This window comes from Xyrauchen texanus, chromosome 16, assembly GCF_025860055.1.
Source record: "Xyrauchen texanus isolate HMW12.3.18 chromosome 16, RBS_HiC_50CHRs, whole genome shotgun sequence".
NCBI classification, from domain to species: Eukaryota; Metazoa; Chordata; class Actinopteri; order Cypriniformes; family Catostomidae; genus Xyrauchen; species Xyrauchen texanus.
Window position 1 is genome coordinate 13,155,603 of NC_068291.1, and position 18,479 is coordinate 13,174,081.

At 44.4% G+C, this 18,479-nt stretch overlaps 1 protein-coding gene across 1 annotated transcript in view; it reads left to right on the top strand.

The window, feature by feature from the left end:
* Window positions 1–3,123: 3,123 nt before the first annotated feature.
* Window positions 3,124–18,479, top strand: part of slc35f4 (solute carrier family 35 member F4) — a 57,825-nt gene continuing 42,469 nt past the window's right edge. Inside the window, exon 1 of the mRNA XM_052145821.1 lies at window positions 3,124–3,426. Within this exon, the coding sequence (XP_052001781.1) occupies window positions 3,207–3,426 (220 nt within the window). The 5' untranslated portion in view covers window positions 3,124–3,206. The remainder of the gene's footprint in view (window positions 3,427–18,479) is intronic.

The following is an 18,479-nucleotide window of genomic DNA, read 5'->3' on the forward strand; positions in this document are numbered from 1 at the left end:
GACAGATAAGATGCAGCCACTATACTATACAACTACAAAATAATTATCTCTCACATCAAAAGTTCATTAGACACTGTACACTTCTTTGGAACGTAACTGTGTAAAAAGCACAAACCCCTCTTCATTGGAGCCCTGATCATGGTTTATATTGTGATAAAATGGCTGATGATACAATTCCTAGCATATCAAACAAATACAGACAGAAACATTAGTATTTAATGTGTTTCTCACTGTGCCGTGTCCACTGTTGCTGGTTCGGCTACATCTTTCAAAGTTCCTTTGCAAAGTCTGAATCAATAGTTCTCAAAAGAATTCTTAGAGAAATGTGCCGACCAAACCACATAATCCACATTGACGAGTTCAGGAAAAAAACTAACATTGTCATATTTCAAAAGGCTATGCAGAGACACTAAATTTCCACAGCCAGCAATGTCCCAACATTTTTAACTCTTCCCGGGCATTGCAGTCTCTTTGTTAGTTCAATAACAACTACAGCAAAAGTTCCTATGTGTTTTGGAATGACAGTACCTGTCCAGCTCTCTCATTCACTCACGTGACCTGCACACCACTGGCGAGACAAACAGGCGATGATGCAAATGGAGGCGTTGATGTCATTCAGTCTTGGAGGTGGTCATGCATTAATGAGTACCCTTTGTGAGATCACAAATATACAGATGTAGAGAATGATCATTTCACTGAGACTGATACAGCATCCCAGATAGCACACGTACATCTCTGAGATGTCTGCTTTAGATATTTTCATTTGGAAAGCATCAGCTAAACATCTAAAAAAAAATTAGAATTACAAACATTCTAAATGATAAACATCTGAAAGACATCTGCTCAATGTCTTATTGACACCTGAGAAGGAATGTCTAATAGATGTCTTGCAGATAAGCAACAACATGAAAATTACATCTTCCAGATGCAAACACACACATCAAATAGACGCTGGATGACGTATGTGCCTATCAGGAAAAGTTAATCACATTACTACATTAACCATGTTCAAAGTACATAACATCTGAATTGTCCCCCTTTTAATAAATAGATAGGTAACATGTGAAATTTCAGTGACATATTTACCACTGAACTAGAAATGTCCCTGTTTTTCATTATAGAATGTTTGTTATTTCAGACATCTGGTCCACTTACTCTACCATGATGTCCGAATCGTGAATAAATGGTTCTTTTGAACCAGTTAGTTTTAATGATTCGTTTGAGCCGATTAGCAGCGTTTGTAAATCACAGGAGGACTAGCATTCTACATCATATGAATTGAGGTTGTTGACTTGTTGGAACCGCAAAGAACTCCTTGCAAAAAATGACTATAATAACCATTGTTTCAATAAAAAAATTACATAGTTACTACAATAAACTGTGATAACAATAAATATTAGACATAGCCTGTCATATATGAAATGAAACAAAATGACAAAGATTCTGAAAGTTTATTGTGCTGTTTGAAGGTGATCCTAATTCATAATTGGTTTAACGGAAAGTAATTGAAGGTTTCTAAGGCTACGCCTACATTAATCCGGATACATTTGAAAACGGCATTTCGTTTCAAAACGCTTTCCGTCCACACTAGTGTTTTCAAGCGTTTTCCAAATGTTGCTCGTCCACAGTGAAACGTTTGAAAAAGCTTAAATCATGTTACTGCGCATGTGGAAAATCCCCATTGCATGTACAGTCTGAAACATAATTGTCCTCGTTTTCCGTCACGGACACCAATTCCGAGTAAACTTCCCTTTGCTTTTGAAGAAATACAAAGTGATGGTTGTACAAAGTAACATTTATTTTTTAACAACGCTATTTAAGTGACTATCAAGTACAACAGTCTGCTATAACACGGGCCGCCATCTTGATTCTTTTGGTTGGATAGATCACATGGCAACAAATACATAATACTTTTCAGATATATCCGTTTCCACAGTCCACACTACAACACAAAAATTGTGTTTTCAAATTTATCCACTTTGGTGTGCGTTTTCAAAAAGCTCAGTTTTCGTGGAGAAAACGCTGTCTCAGTGTGGATGGAAGGCCAAAACGGAGAGAAAAAGATGTGCTTTCAAATGAAAATGTATTAGTGTGGACAAGACCTAAGAGCAGCATTTGTCACAATGTAACATAATCGAAAACAAAGATGTTAAATTGTCTTCTGTGGACACTTCTGGGTGACGACACGAAAATGGATGGATCGGTATGTTTTACTGGTTCATTTAATTAAATGATGTTTAATTAAATTAACCGTTCAAACAAACCAATTCATATTCGTAAATATGAATCAGCCTGCATTCCACTTCACTTTAAACATCCCCTCACTAACTCCCCTAAGCACTTCCCTTCGGAGGAATCCCTGCTGCCATTTTGGAAGTCCGTTCCATTTCATTAAGTGAGCGAGGGAAGTTTCTGTTGACAGACCCTCAACCCCTCAATTTTGACAGGGAGCGAGCCTACTCTGATGTATACTTCAGGCAGCTCCATATCCCACAATGCAACTTGATTGTGACGTGACAGCAGATTGCGCTTCATAAACTCCACCCCCACACAACTCTAAAGTATGATGGAAGTGAAGTTACAGTTTAGAAAAGTTATATTGAGATTTAACAGTATAATACTTGTAGCTACATTACACTGTTTATCACATAGTCATAGCCTATGTGTTCATTGTTATGTTAACATTTTCATTTGTATAAATCTTTATTAATCCTTTCTAAAAATTCATTCAATGAAAAAAAGTTTTACATATGAGATTTATACATACGCCTCTGAAATCAATCTCCGAAAGCATTGTCTTCTCAGGTGCAAAAATATCTAAATAATTATACAAACTGACATCAACCTTGAAAGTGATCAAGGGTTAAGGGTGTTCCAGTTAAAACCATTGCACGTCCAGTAGTGGACACTCACGCAACGTAGCCTAAGCAGAGATGTACACCCGAGTGAAGTTTGCGAGGGAAGGGATTAAAAATTTGGAGTGGAACACAGACTTCAGGAAAGCTAGCTGCCATCTGTTCGGAGCAGCGTGACCCCCCCTGCTGTCTGTTGCATGAAAGGCGCTGGGCAAGTTTCTCTCACAACCCTGAGCGGCGACTCAAAGCAATGTGTGCAGGAGTTTGACTCGGGTGATGCTCTCAACGTTGGTGTTCGTATGGTTATCGCCTGTCACTTAAAAGCTGCCGTTTTGCCCACTTGGCGGTAAAATGAGCAGCACGGAGAGTCATGATTCGGGAGAGCAGCCCTGCTTTCGCCTGGAACACCTACCGGGCAAGAGCACGCACCTACCGGGCAAGGCGTCTCCGCAGGTAAACAGCCGCTGGAATGTGCCGCAAGTGTCGGCCAACGGAGTGCATGACATTGAGGACCGGATTTTACGAATCACCGGCTATTACGGTTATAAACCTGGATACTCCAGCCACAAACGTAAGTGTTTTAAGAAATAAATGCCAGAGTAATGTTTTCATGCAGTTATGCACATGCACATGTGCATAGATCACTTCACTGTCAGCTCATTGGGGTACATGGCCTTGAATGATGAATCTATACAATGATAAGATGTGAATGTGGAGGAAACACATGCAAAGCTGTCTCATTTTTATGTATTATTTTATTTAGCTTAAATAATAAACAAATAATGTGTATGGCCAGGCTGACAACCACATAACTAAATGCACAGTGATAAGCAAAAAGACACTGATTTGCTGAACACTTAGTAGAGTGTCAATATTGCAAATAAAGTAGAGTGATTATCGGATGATTCTAAGTATAGGTCTGTGTGCATTCCTGAATTTCAATACCCTCTTAGTCTATTTTAATGTTATCGAAAGAGTCTTGGCACAGCAAGGATTTTGTTGGCATGCAGAAATGTATGTTGTTTTTTTGAATGTGGACAAGTGCAATGATTGGGTGGAATCTGCCGTATGTGTGAGCATGGGTGGTCTAGCCTGTGTGTCTGGTTTGCCATTATTACACGGTGCTGTATGTAAGTACATGAATCTTGTCTAATGAATATCAGTGTGTGTGGGGTATATTTGCGTCCCAGAGGATGGTAGATGGTACCCCGTTGTATTACATAATCGTGTCATACATGAGGGGCTGTGCCAGAGGATGGCAGAGAGTCCTCTGGCCCCTGGCTGACGGAACCACTCCTACCCTTCTCGGCAGACGGCCGCGGTTCCTCCAGTTCTCGATGGCTGGCAACAACCCCTCCGTCCCCAGGCAGACGACCGCAGCTGCTCCGCTGGCGGACGGCAGCGGCGAGGATTCCACGACAGCCCATCCTTCCTCCCTCCCGGGTTTCGGCACCACTGTAGCACATTAAGGACGGGCACGGAGGAGGCGGGAACCAGCTGAACAGTAAACATAAAGTTTAATGGTAAACTTAAATCCAACATAAACAAACGTGCAGCATGGCCACGTGTGTCTCTCTCTCCGGCCGGCCCTTTATCTCGCTTTCCAGCTGATCAGCTGATCATCATCTGATCGTGCTCCATCACGGCTCGGCCATTCCCTCCTCCTTGTCACAGTTGCATTTTATTATTTGCATTTATTTAGCATTGATTTTCCTGTTGTCCATTAACCTCAGAGCAGATCTACAACCCATTTTTGGTGGGATCTAGAACTGGTGGGATCGTGACCCACCATTGGACAAACACTGCTCTGTTTCACAAAAAAAACTTTTATGGTGAGGTGTCACATTTATCCATATTCTCAGAGTCTATGCTGTGCTAATTTATGTCAGCACTTTATGGTGAGAATTAAAGTGTCAGACTGAGACCGGAAAGAAGAACAATGTGAAAGTACATTACTATTATTTATCAGAACTAGTTGTCCATGGACCACAGAGAACTGAGCTCTGACACATTGTTATTGACAGTTAAGCCCAAAATGTATGCTTAAGATGTTATATTATATGTTGTATTAGTGTGTTTGTTAAGAAAAATCATGTAATAAATATTAATTTCATATTCAACCAAATGAGTTATCAAGCCAAAGCAAGATGTGAGCTCTCCTCGCATATTTCACATGTTATCATACTGATTAACAACAGATGGCACATTGGAGTCTCATCCATGTCATGGCTTATGAGAACAACAGTTCTATTAGCCAAAGTCAACATGAAATGACATTTGCAGCCTATTTTTGGTTTCTTTTTTAACTAAATAGTATACTAGGGCAGTTCTAGATTGGATTGTGAATGGTCAGCACTCCACATCAGAATGAAGCCAGACCTGAATGTCAGTTTGCAATCGAGTGTGAAAGAATACTCCCCTCCTGAAACACCACCAACGCCCTGTTTTCTTGTCTGCTTTTTGACCAGTACGTGGAGGCAAAAGGTCAGAATCACCCTCGAGTTCATCTCGAACAAGTGGTGTGCAGTGGACTACATTGAGAAGGCAAAGTCCCCTCTCTGCAGTTCATTTTAATGTTTATAGTATACACAGGCATATGGAACACCATTTACCTTACAATTTCAACAAGCAAGCTGGCTCTGGTGCACCGTATTCTCCTCTGGAGAGAGAAGCATCTCCTCTCGTCACAGTGCACATCCTCAGTCGGTTGAACTACGGGGCAGAGTTGCTCTTGCATCAGGTTGTCAGAACAGGGGAAAGAAGACTTCATCGTCAGACAGTTCGGAGGATTTAGGAGGTAATCGGGAGCACAGAGGTGGACCTGTTTGCCTCCCCGGAGATAACGCACTGACGCGGTGTCCATGTTTGGCCCTTGAACGGAGCTCGTTAGACACTTAATGGTTGTCTAGGCCATTAGGTCGCTGTGTCAAGGTAAAGTAGTTTGAAACTTAGAAAAACTGTATTTGGAATGTGCTCCATCCAGCTGTGTTTGCAGAATGCATCCTAATCTTGTGCTGTTGCGAGTGGCCCTGTCCCAATTGGCACACTTGATTTTGACTTGCAGTCTTGTGAACTTCATTTGCGCATGTCCGCGAGACTGTACAGTTGGGTGTCCAATTTGACAGCGCTCAGATGGGTGCTCACATGCTTCTCCTTTGCGCCTTCGATGCTCATTTTTGTTAAGCCAGTATTGGTGCGAGCTCCACAGTGGTCTACTATCCAACCGTTATCCTCTTGACCAATCACAGCAGTCCAATCACACGAGTTTCGTGCCGGAGGAAATATCATGCCTATTAAGTGCAAATTTAATATAGATTTCATTCATTGTTTTGTCTTGCAATTGTTAACGACAAGTCTCTTGCTTTTCTTGTGTAGGCCTATACTTTATAGTATCACATTTTAATGTGATGTGTATGATTTGTTAAAAAAGTTGTTTTATCCAATTTACCAATGTCAATAGATGTCATTATTTTTTCACCTTATAATTTGACTAATGTCTTATAAGAAAAACAATGTACAAAAATGCAATTAGTCTTGAAGCCTATTCCAAATACATGCTTTTATAACTTATACAACCTCATGGACTTGCTAAATAGTGTCCCACAGGTCTGCACTCACTTACATCACAAAAGTCCGGACACGGAAGAGGACCACAAGGGTGTTGGGCACAATTTGCGACTGGGCCAGTGTCAAGCAAGCCTGAGGTTGTTTTTTTTCTCTCTATACTGCTGCATGTTGTCAATACATCTGGAGTTTCACTTACTGCCCACTGCTGAAAACAGGTGGTACTTCCAGCTTGAATTGTTCTGAAGGTATTAATAATCCTTATTACATTCCAGGGACATAAGATTGAATTTCTAATAAAAATATTTTAACTCGTTATTTTTTTAGATTATTAATCAAAAAATTTAAATGCATTCATCATTTAGTCACCATCATGCCATCCCAGATGTGTATGACTGACTTTCTTCTGCTGAACACAAACAAAGATTTTTGCTCTGTAGGTCCATTCAAATGTGAATGGTGCCCAGAATTTTGAAGTATTTTGAAGAGCATAAAAGTAATCCAGTGTTTAATAAGTGATCTTCAGAAGTGATATGATAGGTGTAGGTGAGAAACAGATCAATATTTAAGTCCTTTTTGTTTTCGCTATATACTCTCCTCCCTGCCCAGTAGACAACAAAAGAAAAAGAATGTGGAGATTTATAATAAAAAATCTGTTTCCCATCCTAAAACCGATTGGATCACTTCTGAAGACATGATTGTGGATAGTGGATTACTTGTATGCTACCATTGTGGAAATTTTCAGTACTGACCCAAAATAGAAGTAAATTCCCTAAACTAAATAACTAACACTGGTCTCCAAGTTTCCCAGCTGCTGGTTACCTAGTTTCCCAGCCTGTTACAACTCAGAATCCACTGAGAGGTTGGCAGCATCCTGCCCACAGTCAATACTCACTCAATCCAAGAATCTTGTATTCTGTCACTACACGTTAGTGAATTACCATAATACTTAACTCACATATCTAGACTGATGCTGCAGCATAATATCTCAACTGGACTCCAGTTTCTCTTCTGTCTCATTTATTAGTATACGGACGGAGAGATCTCTTTTCAGTAGAGACTCTCTCGAACAAAATAATTCAGAAGCTTTTATACATTATTGCATATCGTCACCTTCCTAAAATAATGTCCTAAGTCATTTTTTGACAAAATAGATTTTTTTTTGCCTAAATCATCTTCTCATGATATTTGGTTCAGTTTTTTGTGTGAAAAAATGACTTTGGACATTAATTTAGGAAGGTGATGATACTTAACTCCCATAATTAACTTCATTCTGATTGGTTTTAAGCCTATTGGCAAAAGTAAACTATCGCTGTCTAAGCAGATAACAAAGTAGATTCCAATTCCTATCTTTGTTTGGCAAATGTTAATGTACTAAAATAGTCATAAATTCAGCTGTGGCTGCTCTCTGTTACCCATATTCTCAAACGTACATCATGTCCCAGACATTCCTGCTACACAGAGTAAGACACATTATATTTTCAAACATATACTGCCCTCTCATGCTGTCTTCACATGCTTAAACACCCCAAAATATTATCTCACTACCTTTATGTGCTTTTTGGACCTTCAAAGTTCTGGCCACCATTCACTTGCATTGAATAGACCTACAGAGCTGAAATATTCTTCTAAATATCTTTGTGTTCAGCAAAAGAAAGAAAGTCATAAACATCAGGTATGGCATGAAGGTGTCATTTGTGGGTGAACTATACCTTTAATATTAATACTACATAGGCCCAACAATATGCAAAACGATTAACATGACATAAGCTGAATAGGTAAATTGGCAATTTTGGTTTCCAAATGTTATTTTTATTTCAATGCTTTCATGCTCTCAAAAAAAAACAAAAAACAATTGACACCAATCAAACACATTGTGTTTGACGTAAACTATGTTTTACCTCGTTGCAAGTGAACCTACAGTATATTTAATGTAGTCTGGGTTTACTGGGTCTGGTACATGTCGTAGTTTTCTTTTCATGGCTTTTGAAGATCAGAGCATCATAAAACCTGTCCATGTTAGCATTTGCCTAATTTGGCTAGCTTCTACCAAGTGACAGAATTATTTGCATCAAAATATCATGATTAGATCCACAACCTTTGACATCAATAACAAAAGATAAGGGAAATGATTTGTCCTCCTTGTTAAATCCTAATAAGCATATTTATTTTGCTTTCCCTGCTGTCAAGTGAACAGCCCTTCCACCTCCCAGTTGCAAACAACTGCAGCATGTCCTCTGACTGCAGCACAGATTATAGCAAAGTGCACATTTGTCCCCACCCCCCAGCCCTCCTATTTCTCCCTGGACCACCTCGCCTTGAGAGCTATTTTTAGTCACATGCCTAATGGGACGCTTCTTGTCTACTTAGTCAGAGAGGCACAGTTAACTGTAGGCTCACTCGGGAGCATCAGAGACTTTAGAAACAAGCCGCTGGCGTAAGTAATTTGCCGCAAATCTTAGACTCAATTGCCATGTTCACACTGCAAGCCAAAGTGCCCAATTTCGTGTTTTGCTTGAAAAACCCTAAACATTTAAATTGATGTACATTCACATGAGATGAAGACTTTAGAAAAAGCTGTTTTATTCTATATATGGTGCTGGATGCACATTCATGAGCACTGCCATTTTGAGATCATATGACCAGCTGAATGTTACTCACTTTATTATAATTTAATTAAGTGTTTTACGGCAATGGTAAATCAAATTTTTACGAATAGAGATATATTGACAAAAATAGCATGAATTCCAGCCTTAACATTGAAGCCACTGTGTATAAATCAGATATGTATATAGTTTTCTTCTGAAAGTAGCCCAGATTGGAATTGAAAATGTTAGATTTTGCTATTCACACTGGCATTTGAAAAACAGATCTGTGTCATATGTGACATGGGCCACATAACAGTGTGATGGACAAGGGTCACATATCCACATAACCAATGTACATGGATACATGCAACATTCAGAGGTCACGTGATGATTTGCAGAGATCAAATTCGAGCAGGTGGCATTAAATGCTGTATAACATCAACTACAGTATATGCCATGTGGAAACCACCTTCCACTTTTAAAGTTATTTCTCACTGGCATACATTTATGAAAAAGTCTCTTGCCCTTATTAACTTCAGACAAAATGTAATGTGTCTCTAAAACCAGAATTGCAGCTTTAGTTTACTGTATCTGTAATGATAATTCCTGAAGTGTTTGTAATATCTACAATAGAGTTGTGAATAAAGCTGGGAAACTGTTCGAAGCTGTTCATATGTTGCAAAACCACTGCAAAACCAGTACAGAATTGTCTGAATATTTAATACATCTTTTGGCAATCAGCCATGTTTACTTCTGTATGTGCTTTCCTGTACTGCCCCCATCTGGACTTTCACCATGTCTCCTCACTCTTTCATTGATTCAGGCTGATATAGTGAGGAGAAGACCAGATAACCAGCCCACTCTGATTAATTGATTACTAATAAATCACATAAAATCACACACAAAAGCAGCGCATACAAGCAATATTTTGTCATTTGTTTTGTGTCAGCTAAACAAGAATTGACTTTGAATCTCACTTATTATTCTTTGTTCAGTTTTTTCCATGTTAAATGTGACATGCTAAATAATTTATTAATAATTTCACCACCTTTACTGACAATTAATACAGTATGTGGCTGGCACTGAGACTAGCTAACCATAAGGGTTGTGGCTAGAAGCTAACCGTCATTCTGCAAAAATGATCATGCATCCACATTTGCTGCTTCCAAGGTCTGGTTAAGGCAGTGTCACTTATCACAACAGCACCATCTTTAATTTTTGACTGGAATAACAACGAGGCTATGAGGAATAGGCTGTCTCTTTAATGGGTTGAAACAAATATCTTCCCATAAAATGTCAGTAGACAAATAACTCTAGACAAGATAAATTGTGGGAAATTAGTTGTAATCTAGGATCTATTTGATAGCTTAAAGGCCTGTCCACCAAATCTGTGAAGATTTTGCAAGACAAACCTCTGACAGAAGGTCTATTCACACCAAGTCCGTAAAAAGATTAATCTAAAAAAGATTTCACTCCTGTATAGTAACCGGCACTGCTGTGGTGCTGTTGTACCAATCGTTGTCGTACGAATTGGAGACTCTAAATTGCCCTGTATGTGTGTGAGTGAGAGTCCAGACTTTCAAAAACAAACGTCTAGGTTACGCATGATGGAGGGAACGAGACGTTGTGTCAGAGAAGCGACACTAGAGGTCTCTCTTGAGCGCCGATATTCACCTCTGAACTATGAAAAAAGGCCAATGAGAGTTGACAGCCAGTATTAGCATGTCCTTCCCCCGGACATACAGGTATTTAAGCGGCGCAAATACGGGAGTTCATTCAGGATTTTTCTGAGGAGCCGGAAATGGTCCGGCCACAACAGTGGCTCGGCTCAGCGACGTGGCAGGGGAGACACAACGTCTCGTTCCCTCCATCAGGGAACGGAGGTTACATACGCAACCTAGACGTTCCCCTTCTGTCGCTCTCTCCACGTTGTGTCAGAGAAGAGACACTAGGGGTCCACTTAAAAAGTGCCATGCGCTGAGCCGTGTACGTGAACTGCTGATACAGGAGCGAGCAGGTATTCTTACCTGCAGGACGACCAACTGTATCTGGCTGCACGTACCCTTCCCCAATGTCCCATTCAAGCCATCAGACTCCTTATCGTTACCCTGGAGGGGGGAACAAGGTGATGGCCGCCAACCTGGGAACGGGCCAGCCTGGCTGGGCCTCTTTTCTCTCTATGTTTCTCGCATAGAGCAACTACGGCCGGGGCCCTTACACGCAATGAGGGAAGGGGGTCTTAGCCCTTCTTTTAGGGCGGAGAAGACCCTGCGGAGGCCACACCTACCCGGCAGGGGAGGCAAAGTTTTAGTGGCAAATACATCAGATGGCCTAACTTAGGACCTATGTGGAAAAGTTGGTGCGGTGGTAGACCCAACCCCGTAGAGGGGGGTAGCGAACAGCACGGCGACTGAGGCAGCTGTAACTGCCTAAGGGAGACACGGTGGTCCGCTCGTGAGGGGACAGTACCATGGCATTACACACAGGGGGAGTCTGACCAGGAGGCCTTACCTGTGGAGCACCTATACCAGTACAGGGTAGCTTGAGGTACCCGCAGTGGCTTGGGTCGGCGAGTTCCTCCGCTGAACTGCGGACCCACGAGGGCTAGGGAAGAGTCAACCAGCGGCCCAAAGATGGGATCTCCTGGGAACGGAGGCGCACTGTTTTCCCTTGGTTAGAGGGAAAGGGTGCTAGGCGCAAGTGGTTCACCCGGTCAGATCGTCAGCGTGCTACCGAGTTCTACGGGCTCGGACCTGAGAAAACACAGGACGATACTGAATCAACTCGGAGATTATAGAATCTTGCAAATGTGTTAGGTGTTGCCCAGCCCACTGCTCTACAGATGTCTGCTAGGGCGATGCCCCTAGCCAGTGCGCACGAGGACGCAACACTCCTGGTGGAGTGAGCTCAGACCTGCAAGGGGGCACCGCCTGGGTGTGATAAGCCAAGGAAATGGCGTCGACAACCCAGTGAGCGAGTCTCTGCTTGGAGACAGCGTTCCCTTTCTGCTGTCCCCCGAAGCAGACGAAGAGCTGCTCAGAGCGTCTGGTGCTCTGTGTGCGGTCCAGATAGATACGTAAAGCACGTACTGGACACAGCAGTGAAAGGGCTGGGTCTGCCTCCTCCCGGGGCAGCGCTTGCAGGTTCACTACCTGATCCCTGAAGGGTGTGGTAGGAACCTTGCCGTCTACCGTGTCGTGGTGAGCCGCGATAGCGGCGACATACACCTTGAGGGTGGAGGGGGACAGCCTCCTCTCCAGCCTCTCCTGTAGAAACACGAGCACTGACCTAACCGGCTCGGGAAGAACACCAGTCTGCGAACAGACGCCACTTTAGGGCGTAAAGATGCCTGGTCGAAGGGGCTCTGGCTTGGTTGATAGTATCTATGACGGCTGGTGGTAGGCCGGCTAGATCTTCCGCGTCCCATCCAGGGGCCAGACGTGGAGGTTCCAGAGGTCTGGGTGGAGGAAGATCCTTCCTCAGGGGGATTCACCAGGGAGGGGCTGTCGTGAGGAGCGTGAGATCCGAGAGCCACGTCCGGGTGGGCCAGTAGGGGGCCACCAGAGTGACTTGCTCCTCGTCCTCCTTGACCTTGCATAGCACCTGTTCAAGAAGGCTCACTGGGGGAAAAGCGTACTTGCGCAGCCCCGCGGGCCAGCTGTGCGCCAGAGCATCTGTCCCGAGGGGAGCCTCTGTGAGGGCATACCTGAGCGGGCAGTGGGAGGTTTCCTGGGAGGCAAACAGGTCTACCTGGGCCTTGCCGAACCTGTCTCAAATCAGCTGAACCGACTGGGGGTGGAGCCTCCACTCTCTGCCGGGCAAGCTCTGCCTTGCCAGCGCATCCGCTACTGCATTGAGGTTGCCGGGGATGTGAGTGGCGCGCAGTGACTTGAGTCGCTGCTGGCTCCAAAGGAGGAGACGACGGGCGAGCTGTGACATGTGGAGGGAGCGTACTCCGCCTTGGCGGATTATGTAGGCTACCACCGTGGTGCTGTCTGTCCTGACTAGGACGTGCTTGCCCCGAATTAACGGAAGAAACCTCTTCAGGGCAAGGGAAACAGCCAGCAGCTCTAGGCAGTTGATGTGCCAGCGCAGCAGGCCTCGGTTCCACCGGCCTGCAGCTGCGCGCCCGTTGCACACGGCGCCCCAACCCAGTTTGGAGGCGTTGGTCGTAACCAGAACACGTCGGGACACCTGCTGCAAGGGTACTCCTGCCCTTAGAAAGCAGAGGTCTGTCCAGGGTTTGAAGGCTTGGCGGCAGGTAGTGTTAATTTTCACGTTGTGCGTGCCGCGGCGCCATGCTCGTCTCGGAACTTGAGTCTGGAGCCAGTGCTGAAGTGGTCTCATATGCATCAACCCCAGCGGCGCGGGCGCCGCGGAGGATGCCATATGCCCCAGGAGCTGTTGGAAACGTTTTAGAGGGACCACGGCGCCTGGCTTGAAGGAAGCGAGGCATTTCAGCACTGACTGAGCACGCTCGTTGGAGAGACGTGCTGTCATTGAGACTGAGTCTAACTCCAAACCGAGAAAAGAGATGCTCTGGACCGGGGTGAGCTTGCTCTTCTACCAGTTGACCTGAAACCCCAAACGGCTGAGGTGCTTGAGCACCTGGTCTCTGTGTGCACATAATAATTCCCGCAAGGACGCCAGAATGAGCCAGTCGTTGAGGTAATTGAGTATGCGTATGCCAGCTCCTCGTAGCGGGGCAAGAGCCGCCTCTGGTCTTACCACCTCCGGAGCTAACTTCTTGCACTCTGGGTCCGTTGTCTCAGGAGCGCCTGGGAGCCTTCCGGGTCCTCGATGGGGTCCGTGAGACAGGGGGCGTACGCTTCCCGCGGTTTGCTCGAGGCCGGGGCTGAGAGTTGGGCCCAGGTTGAGGCAGAGCAGAAGGTCTTCTGGCCGCGGGAGGACGCCCTCGGCGAGCAGATGGGGCCTGGGCCGTGGCGGCAGGGGCGTTGAGAAAGCGAGTCTTGTCGGCTTCACGCATCTCAACCAAGTTCAGCCATTGCTGATGTTCCTGGACCACCAGCGTGGCTATCGCCTGCCCGAGCGCCTGCGCTGTGACCTTCGTCGCTCTCAGGGCGAGGTCGGTCGCTGAGCGCAGTTCCTGCAGCGTGTCGGGATCAGGGCCACCCCCGTGCGTGTTTCGCAGTGCCTTGGCTTGGTGGACCTGCTGGAGAGCCATGGCATGCAGGGTGGAAGCGGCGCGTCCGGTGGCGCTGTAGGTCTTCGCGGTGAGCGAGGATGTTGCTCTACAGGACCGGGAAGGGAGTACAGGGCGAGCCCGCCAGGTGGTAGTGCTTCCGGGGCATAGGTGGAGCGCAACAGCCCTATCCACCTGGGGAATCGCCGTGTACCTGTGGTGCTTTCCGCTGTCGAGGGTGGCGCGGGTGGATGAGCAGGTGGCGGTGCGACGAGTGGAGAGGGGTGCTCTCCACGAAGACGTCAGCTCATCATGCACCTCCGGGAAGAACGGAACCGGGGCGATGCTGTGAGCGGCACCCAGCACCCAAGAACCAGTCATCCAGCCGTGATGGCTGTGGGGAGGATGGAGGGTTCCAATCCAAGCCCACGCTGTTGGCTGCCCGGGAAAGCATATCGGACATCTGTGTGTCGGCATCTTCCTGGGCGCGCAAGCCCGAAGGTGGCAGCCCAGAGGAGTCCTCAGCATCAGATCTCACGCCCTCCGATGCTGCGGCAAACTCGTCTGCTTCCATCGCAAGAGGGTAGGCAGACTGGCTGTGAGGCGAGTCGCCGCCACCTCGAGCTGGGACGGGAGTCAACGAGCGTGTCGGGGCGCGGGTTGTCCGAGGGGGCGTACCCGGCGGAGCTGCAACCGCTGCCATCCCCGAATCGCCTCCATTGCCAGCCGCATCGTCCTCAATCCCGTGGGAAGAAGGAGCGACGCGGGGGGCGGCTGGAGTGGCTTGCTTACGGTTGTAAGCAAACCGCGACCGCAACGTTGTCATGGTCATGTTCTCGGAGTGAGAACATGAACCATCCACAAACGCAGCCTTGGTGTGATCGCTACCCAGACACACGAGAGAACGCCTGTGGCCGTCGGAAGCGGAGAGTACTCTACCGCATCCAGGAACAACATAGGGGCGGAAAGGCATCTTTAAAAAGACGCATCCTTAAAAGGATGTTCATCGCTGCTGTGTTTTTGCTCTTTTAGAAGAAATTACTCTTTTAAATAAAATCACTCTTTTATGAAGAGAAAGGAACTCGTGAGAGATCTTTATAATCTGCGCTGTCGAAGCGCTCAGGGGCAGGAAGTGCACAGCCGTGCAAACTGGAGAAAGCCGCTGTTGTGCGCCGTAGAATCCAACAGCATGCAGCAGAGGGATAGCAGGAACTCGGTGTGTATACGCAGCAGTTGCAGACACGACCATCGGCTCCGAAGAAATTTTCTGAATGAACTCCCGTATTTGCGCCGCTTAAATACCCGTATGTTCGGGGGCGGGACATGCAAATACTGGCTGCCAACACTCATTGGCCTTTTTTCATAGTTCAGAGGTGAATATCGGCGCTCAAGAGAGTTCCCTAGTGTCGCTTCTCTGACACAACGTGGAGAGAGCGACAGAAGGGGAACTGTGGTTATGTTTGCTGTACAAAGTGTTCATGAACTACAGCTATTTATTTTCACGTGTCTAATTTTCTGGGGGTGTATCAGTTGCACGTCCAATGCCGGTGTTTGCCAGCTGATTAACACCACTAACGTGCTGGATTGAACAGCTGCAGCAACTCTGGAAATATGACAAAAAGCTTTAATTTCTCATTGGCCAGTCAGTTTTCATCACAGTCCAAAGAAAAAAAATCTGACCAATCTCCGAAAAAAAAATGTTTTGTGTTGTCGGTGGACAATTTCTCAGACCCGCTGTAAATATCGCCTTTGGAATCCATTGTTACCATTCAAAAGCTTGTTTGGAACGCACAGTTGTACCGAAAAAATGGGTTTGGTGTGAACAGGCCTTTATACAGTGTATGCCATTGAAGAGACAGCACTTCTATCGCTCACAGCCTCGTTTTCATTCCCGTCAAATATCAAAGATGGCACTACTTTGGACAAGGCTTGTAGCCAATTTGAAATAACTATGTGAGATGTCCCACTGTGTTTTTGCTGAAAATCACCACTTTCTGTCAGACCCACTTATTTAGAATGAAAGAGGTGTGACAGAGATATAGGACCCTATTTTAACAGTGCTACATCTTAAGCATGTGCTAAGTCTATACGCAAAGAGATTGGCAAAATTGTGAGTGTAAAGTGCAAGCGATAAATGAAGAGAGCCCATTCATAAAACATTGATAGCTTGTGTAAATGGATTGTGTGCATAGGCGGCAATTTATGTTCTTGCATCTAAGTGCCCTAAACAATCTAGAGAAACCAGGATGCGATACCTAATGACTATTAAAGGTTTGTTTTTAATGTGGTGAAATGTGAAGTTTTAACGATTGGCAAGAGAATGATTCAGACTGAAATATAAAGATTACTTATATCAGATTAGTTCAAAATTATGATTAAAAAGATCAATGCAACTGCAGTTTTCAGCAAACATGTAGAAAGGTGACAGTTAAAATGTAGTACATTTTTATGGAAAATGTGATGCTCGTTTAAATATAGAGAATGCAAATATATGAAAACATATTGCTCCATTGACACACAACATCATGTATTAACTGTAATTATTAGGGACATAATTTTATGTTCCACTGTATTTTCAGAGTTTGGACATTAACTTTATTACCACCTGCTGCTGGAATCTCCAAACTGCAAATGCAGGAACTGAGTTGAGATTTGCTGTGAGAATAAACATTCTCAGACATCTTAGCTCAATTACGTGTTTCTAAAGAAAATAGCAAATTGCGTTTTGCACCAATTTATTAACATACAATAAACCCACAATTTGTGTGCATACGCCCACAGATCACAAAAAAAATCACATCCATGCCCACTTGCACATCGCACTAGCATGAACATTGCACTTAGAGTTAGCACTCTCCTGAAAGTCTTATTACCGAAATAAGAAAAGCACCCCAAACATTCTATTAGTCTGAATAAGGACTGTATAATGAAGTGACTTTACCCTTTCAATAGCTGCTTTTCCACGATCAGGCCAGTGCAAGGTAGGGCTATCAACTGGTCAGCCGGGCCTAAAGCCTCTGACCTCGAACCGTGAGACCAAAATCAATCTGTATTCCCACCATTGGGCCAATATCCCAGCAGCGTTGTTCTAAAACCCGCACTAAATACGCCACCCTGGTGCCAACATCATACACCCTGCTCATTTCACAAGCAAGAGGGAAGCTCAACCTGAGGTATCATGTAGGGATGCACCGAAATTTCGGCCGCCGAAAATTTTCGGCCGAAAATGGCACTTTCGGTTTTCGGCCGAAAGAGAAAAAAGGCCAAAAATATGAGCCGAAAATATATACCGCCTCGCCCCGCCCCTCAGTGCTCTGATTTCACTCTGGATCGATGTAGCCCTTATCACGGCGCTACCAAACAAAGACCAAACAAAGGCCGATCATGTCAGCGGTGTGGAAATTCTTCAAAGTTTCTGATAAGGACATCACATTTGCGATCTGCAGTGTTTATTCAGCAGAACTTTCAAGATATATATATACAGAATACAGCAAGAGATTCTACAGGAAAGCGCCCTGATCCACAGCAGTGCCACAACTAGCGTAGCTACACCACAACTTGAGGCGTATCTAGCTGAACTACCTGTTGCCAGAAGCGACAATCCCCTTGACTACGGGTGCATAAACAAAGACCGCTTTCCTTTGCTTGCGCCGACTGCACACAGGTATTTATCTGCCCAAGCACCAGCACAGAGAGTGAGAGACTGTTCAGTGCAGCATCTCATGTTCTTGATGAGCTTTCAGTCAGGAGAGACTGTCAGAAAGTTTAGCAACTTTTGTTTTTGAAGAGAAACCTGTCACTTGTACTTAAGTAGAAAGCGGTCCAATTTGATGCGTATAGCAATTACATTCCACTTGTTCTTCACTTGAGGATACATCTGTCGTTTACAGTTGAGGTTGGATTTAGTTCAGTTACTGCTGTTTTGCACAATCATTTTCACTTAAAGTGTACATACGTTTACATAAACAGAATAGAGCACTGATCTATATATATATAGGCTATAATTATATATTATAGTTATATATAGATCAGTGGAATAGAGGCCCTCTGCCATTCTGTGATCTGCCTGTTGTTTTAATTAAAATGACTGTTGCATATTTAAACTTTTTGAAAGATGTTAGCTAAGTTCATTACTTGACTCTTGTTTTGCATAAAATAGTTTTCTAAAACTTTACATTATTTGGATAATTGTTAATAAAATCTGTAAAATTAGATTTTTACAGAACTGAAAGAAGAATAATATTTAATATAGTTTTAATATATTTTTTGTCCAATTTTGGTGTTACTTTCAATAAAAGTGTGATTTATTTTATTGGTTTGTAGTTTTTC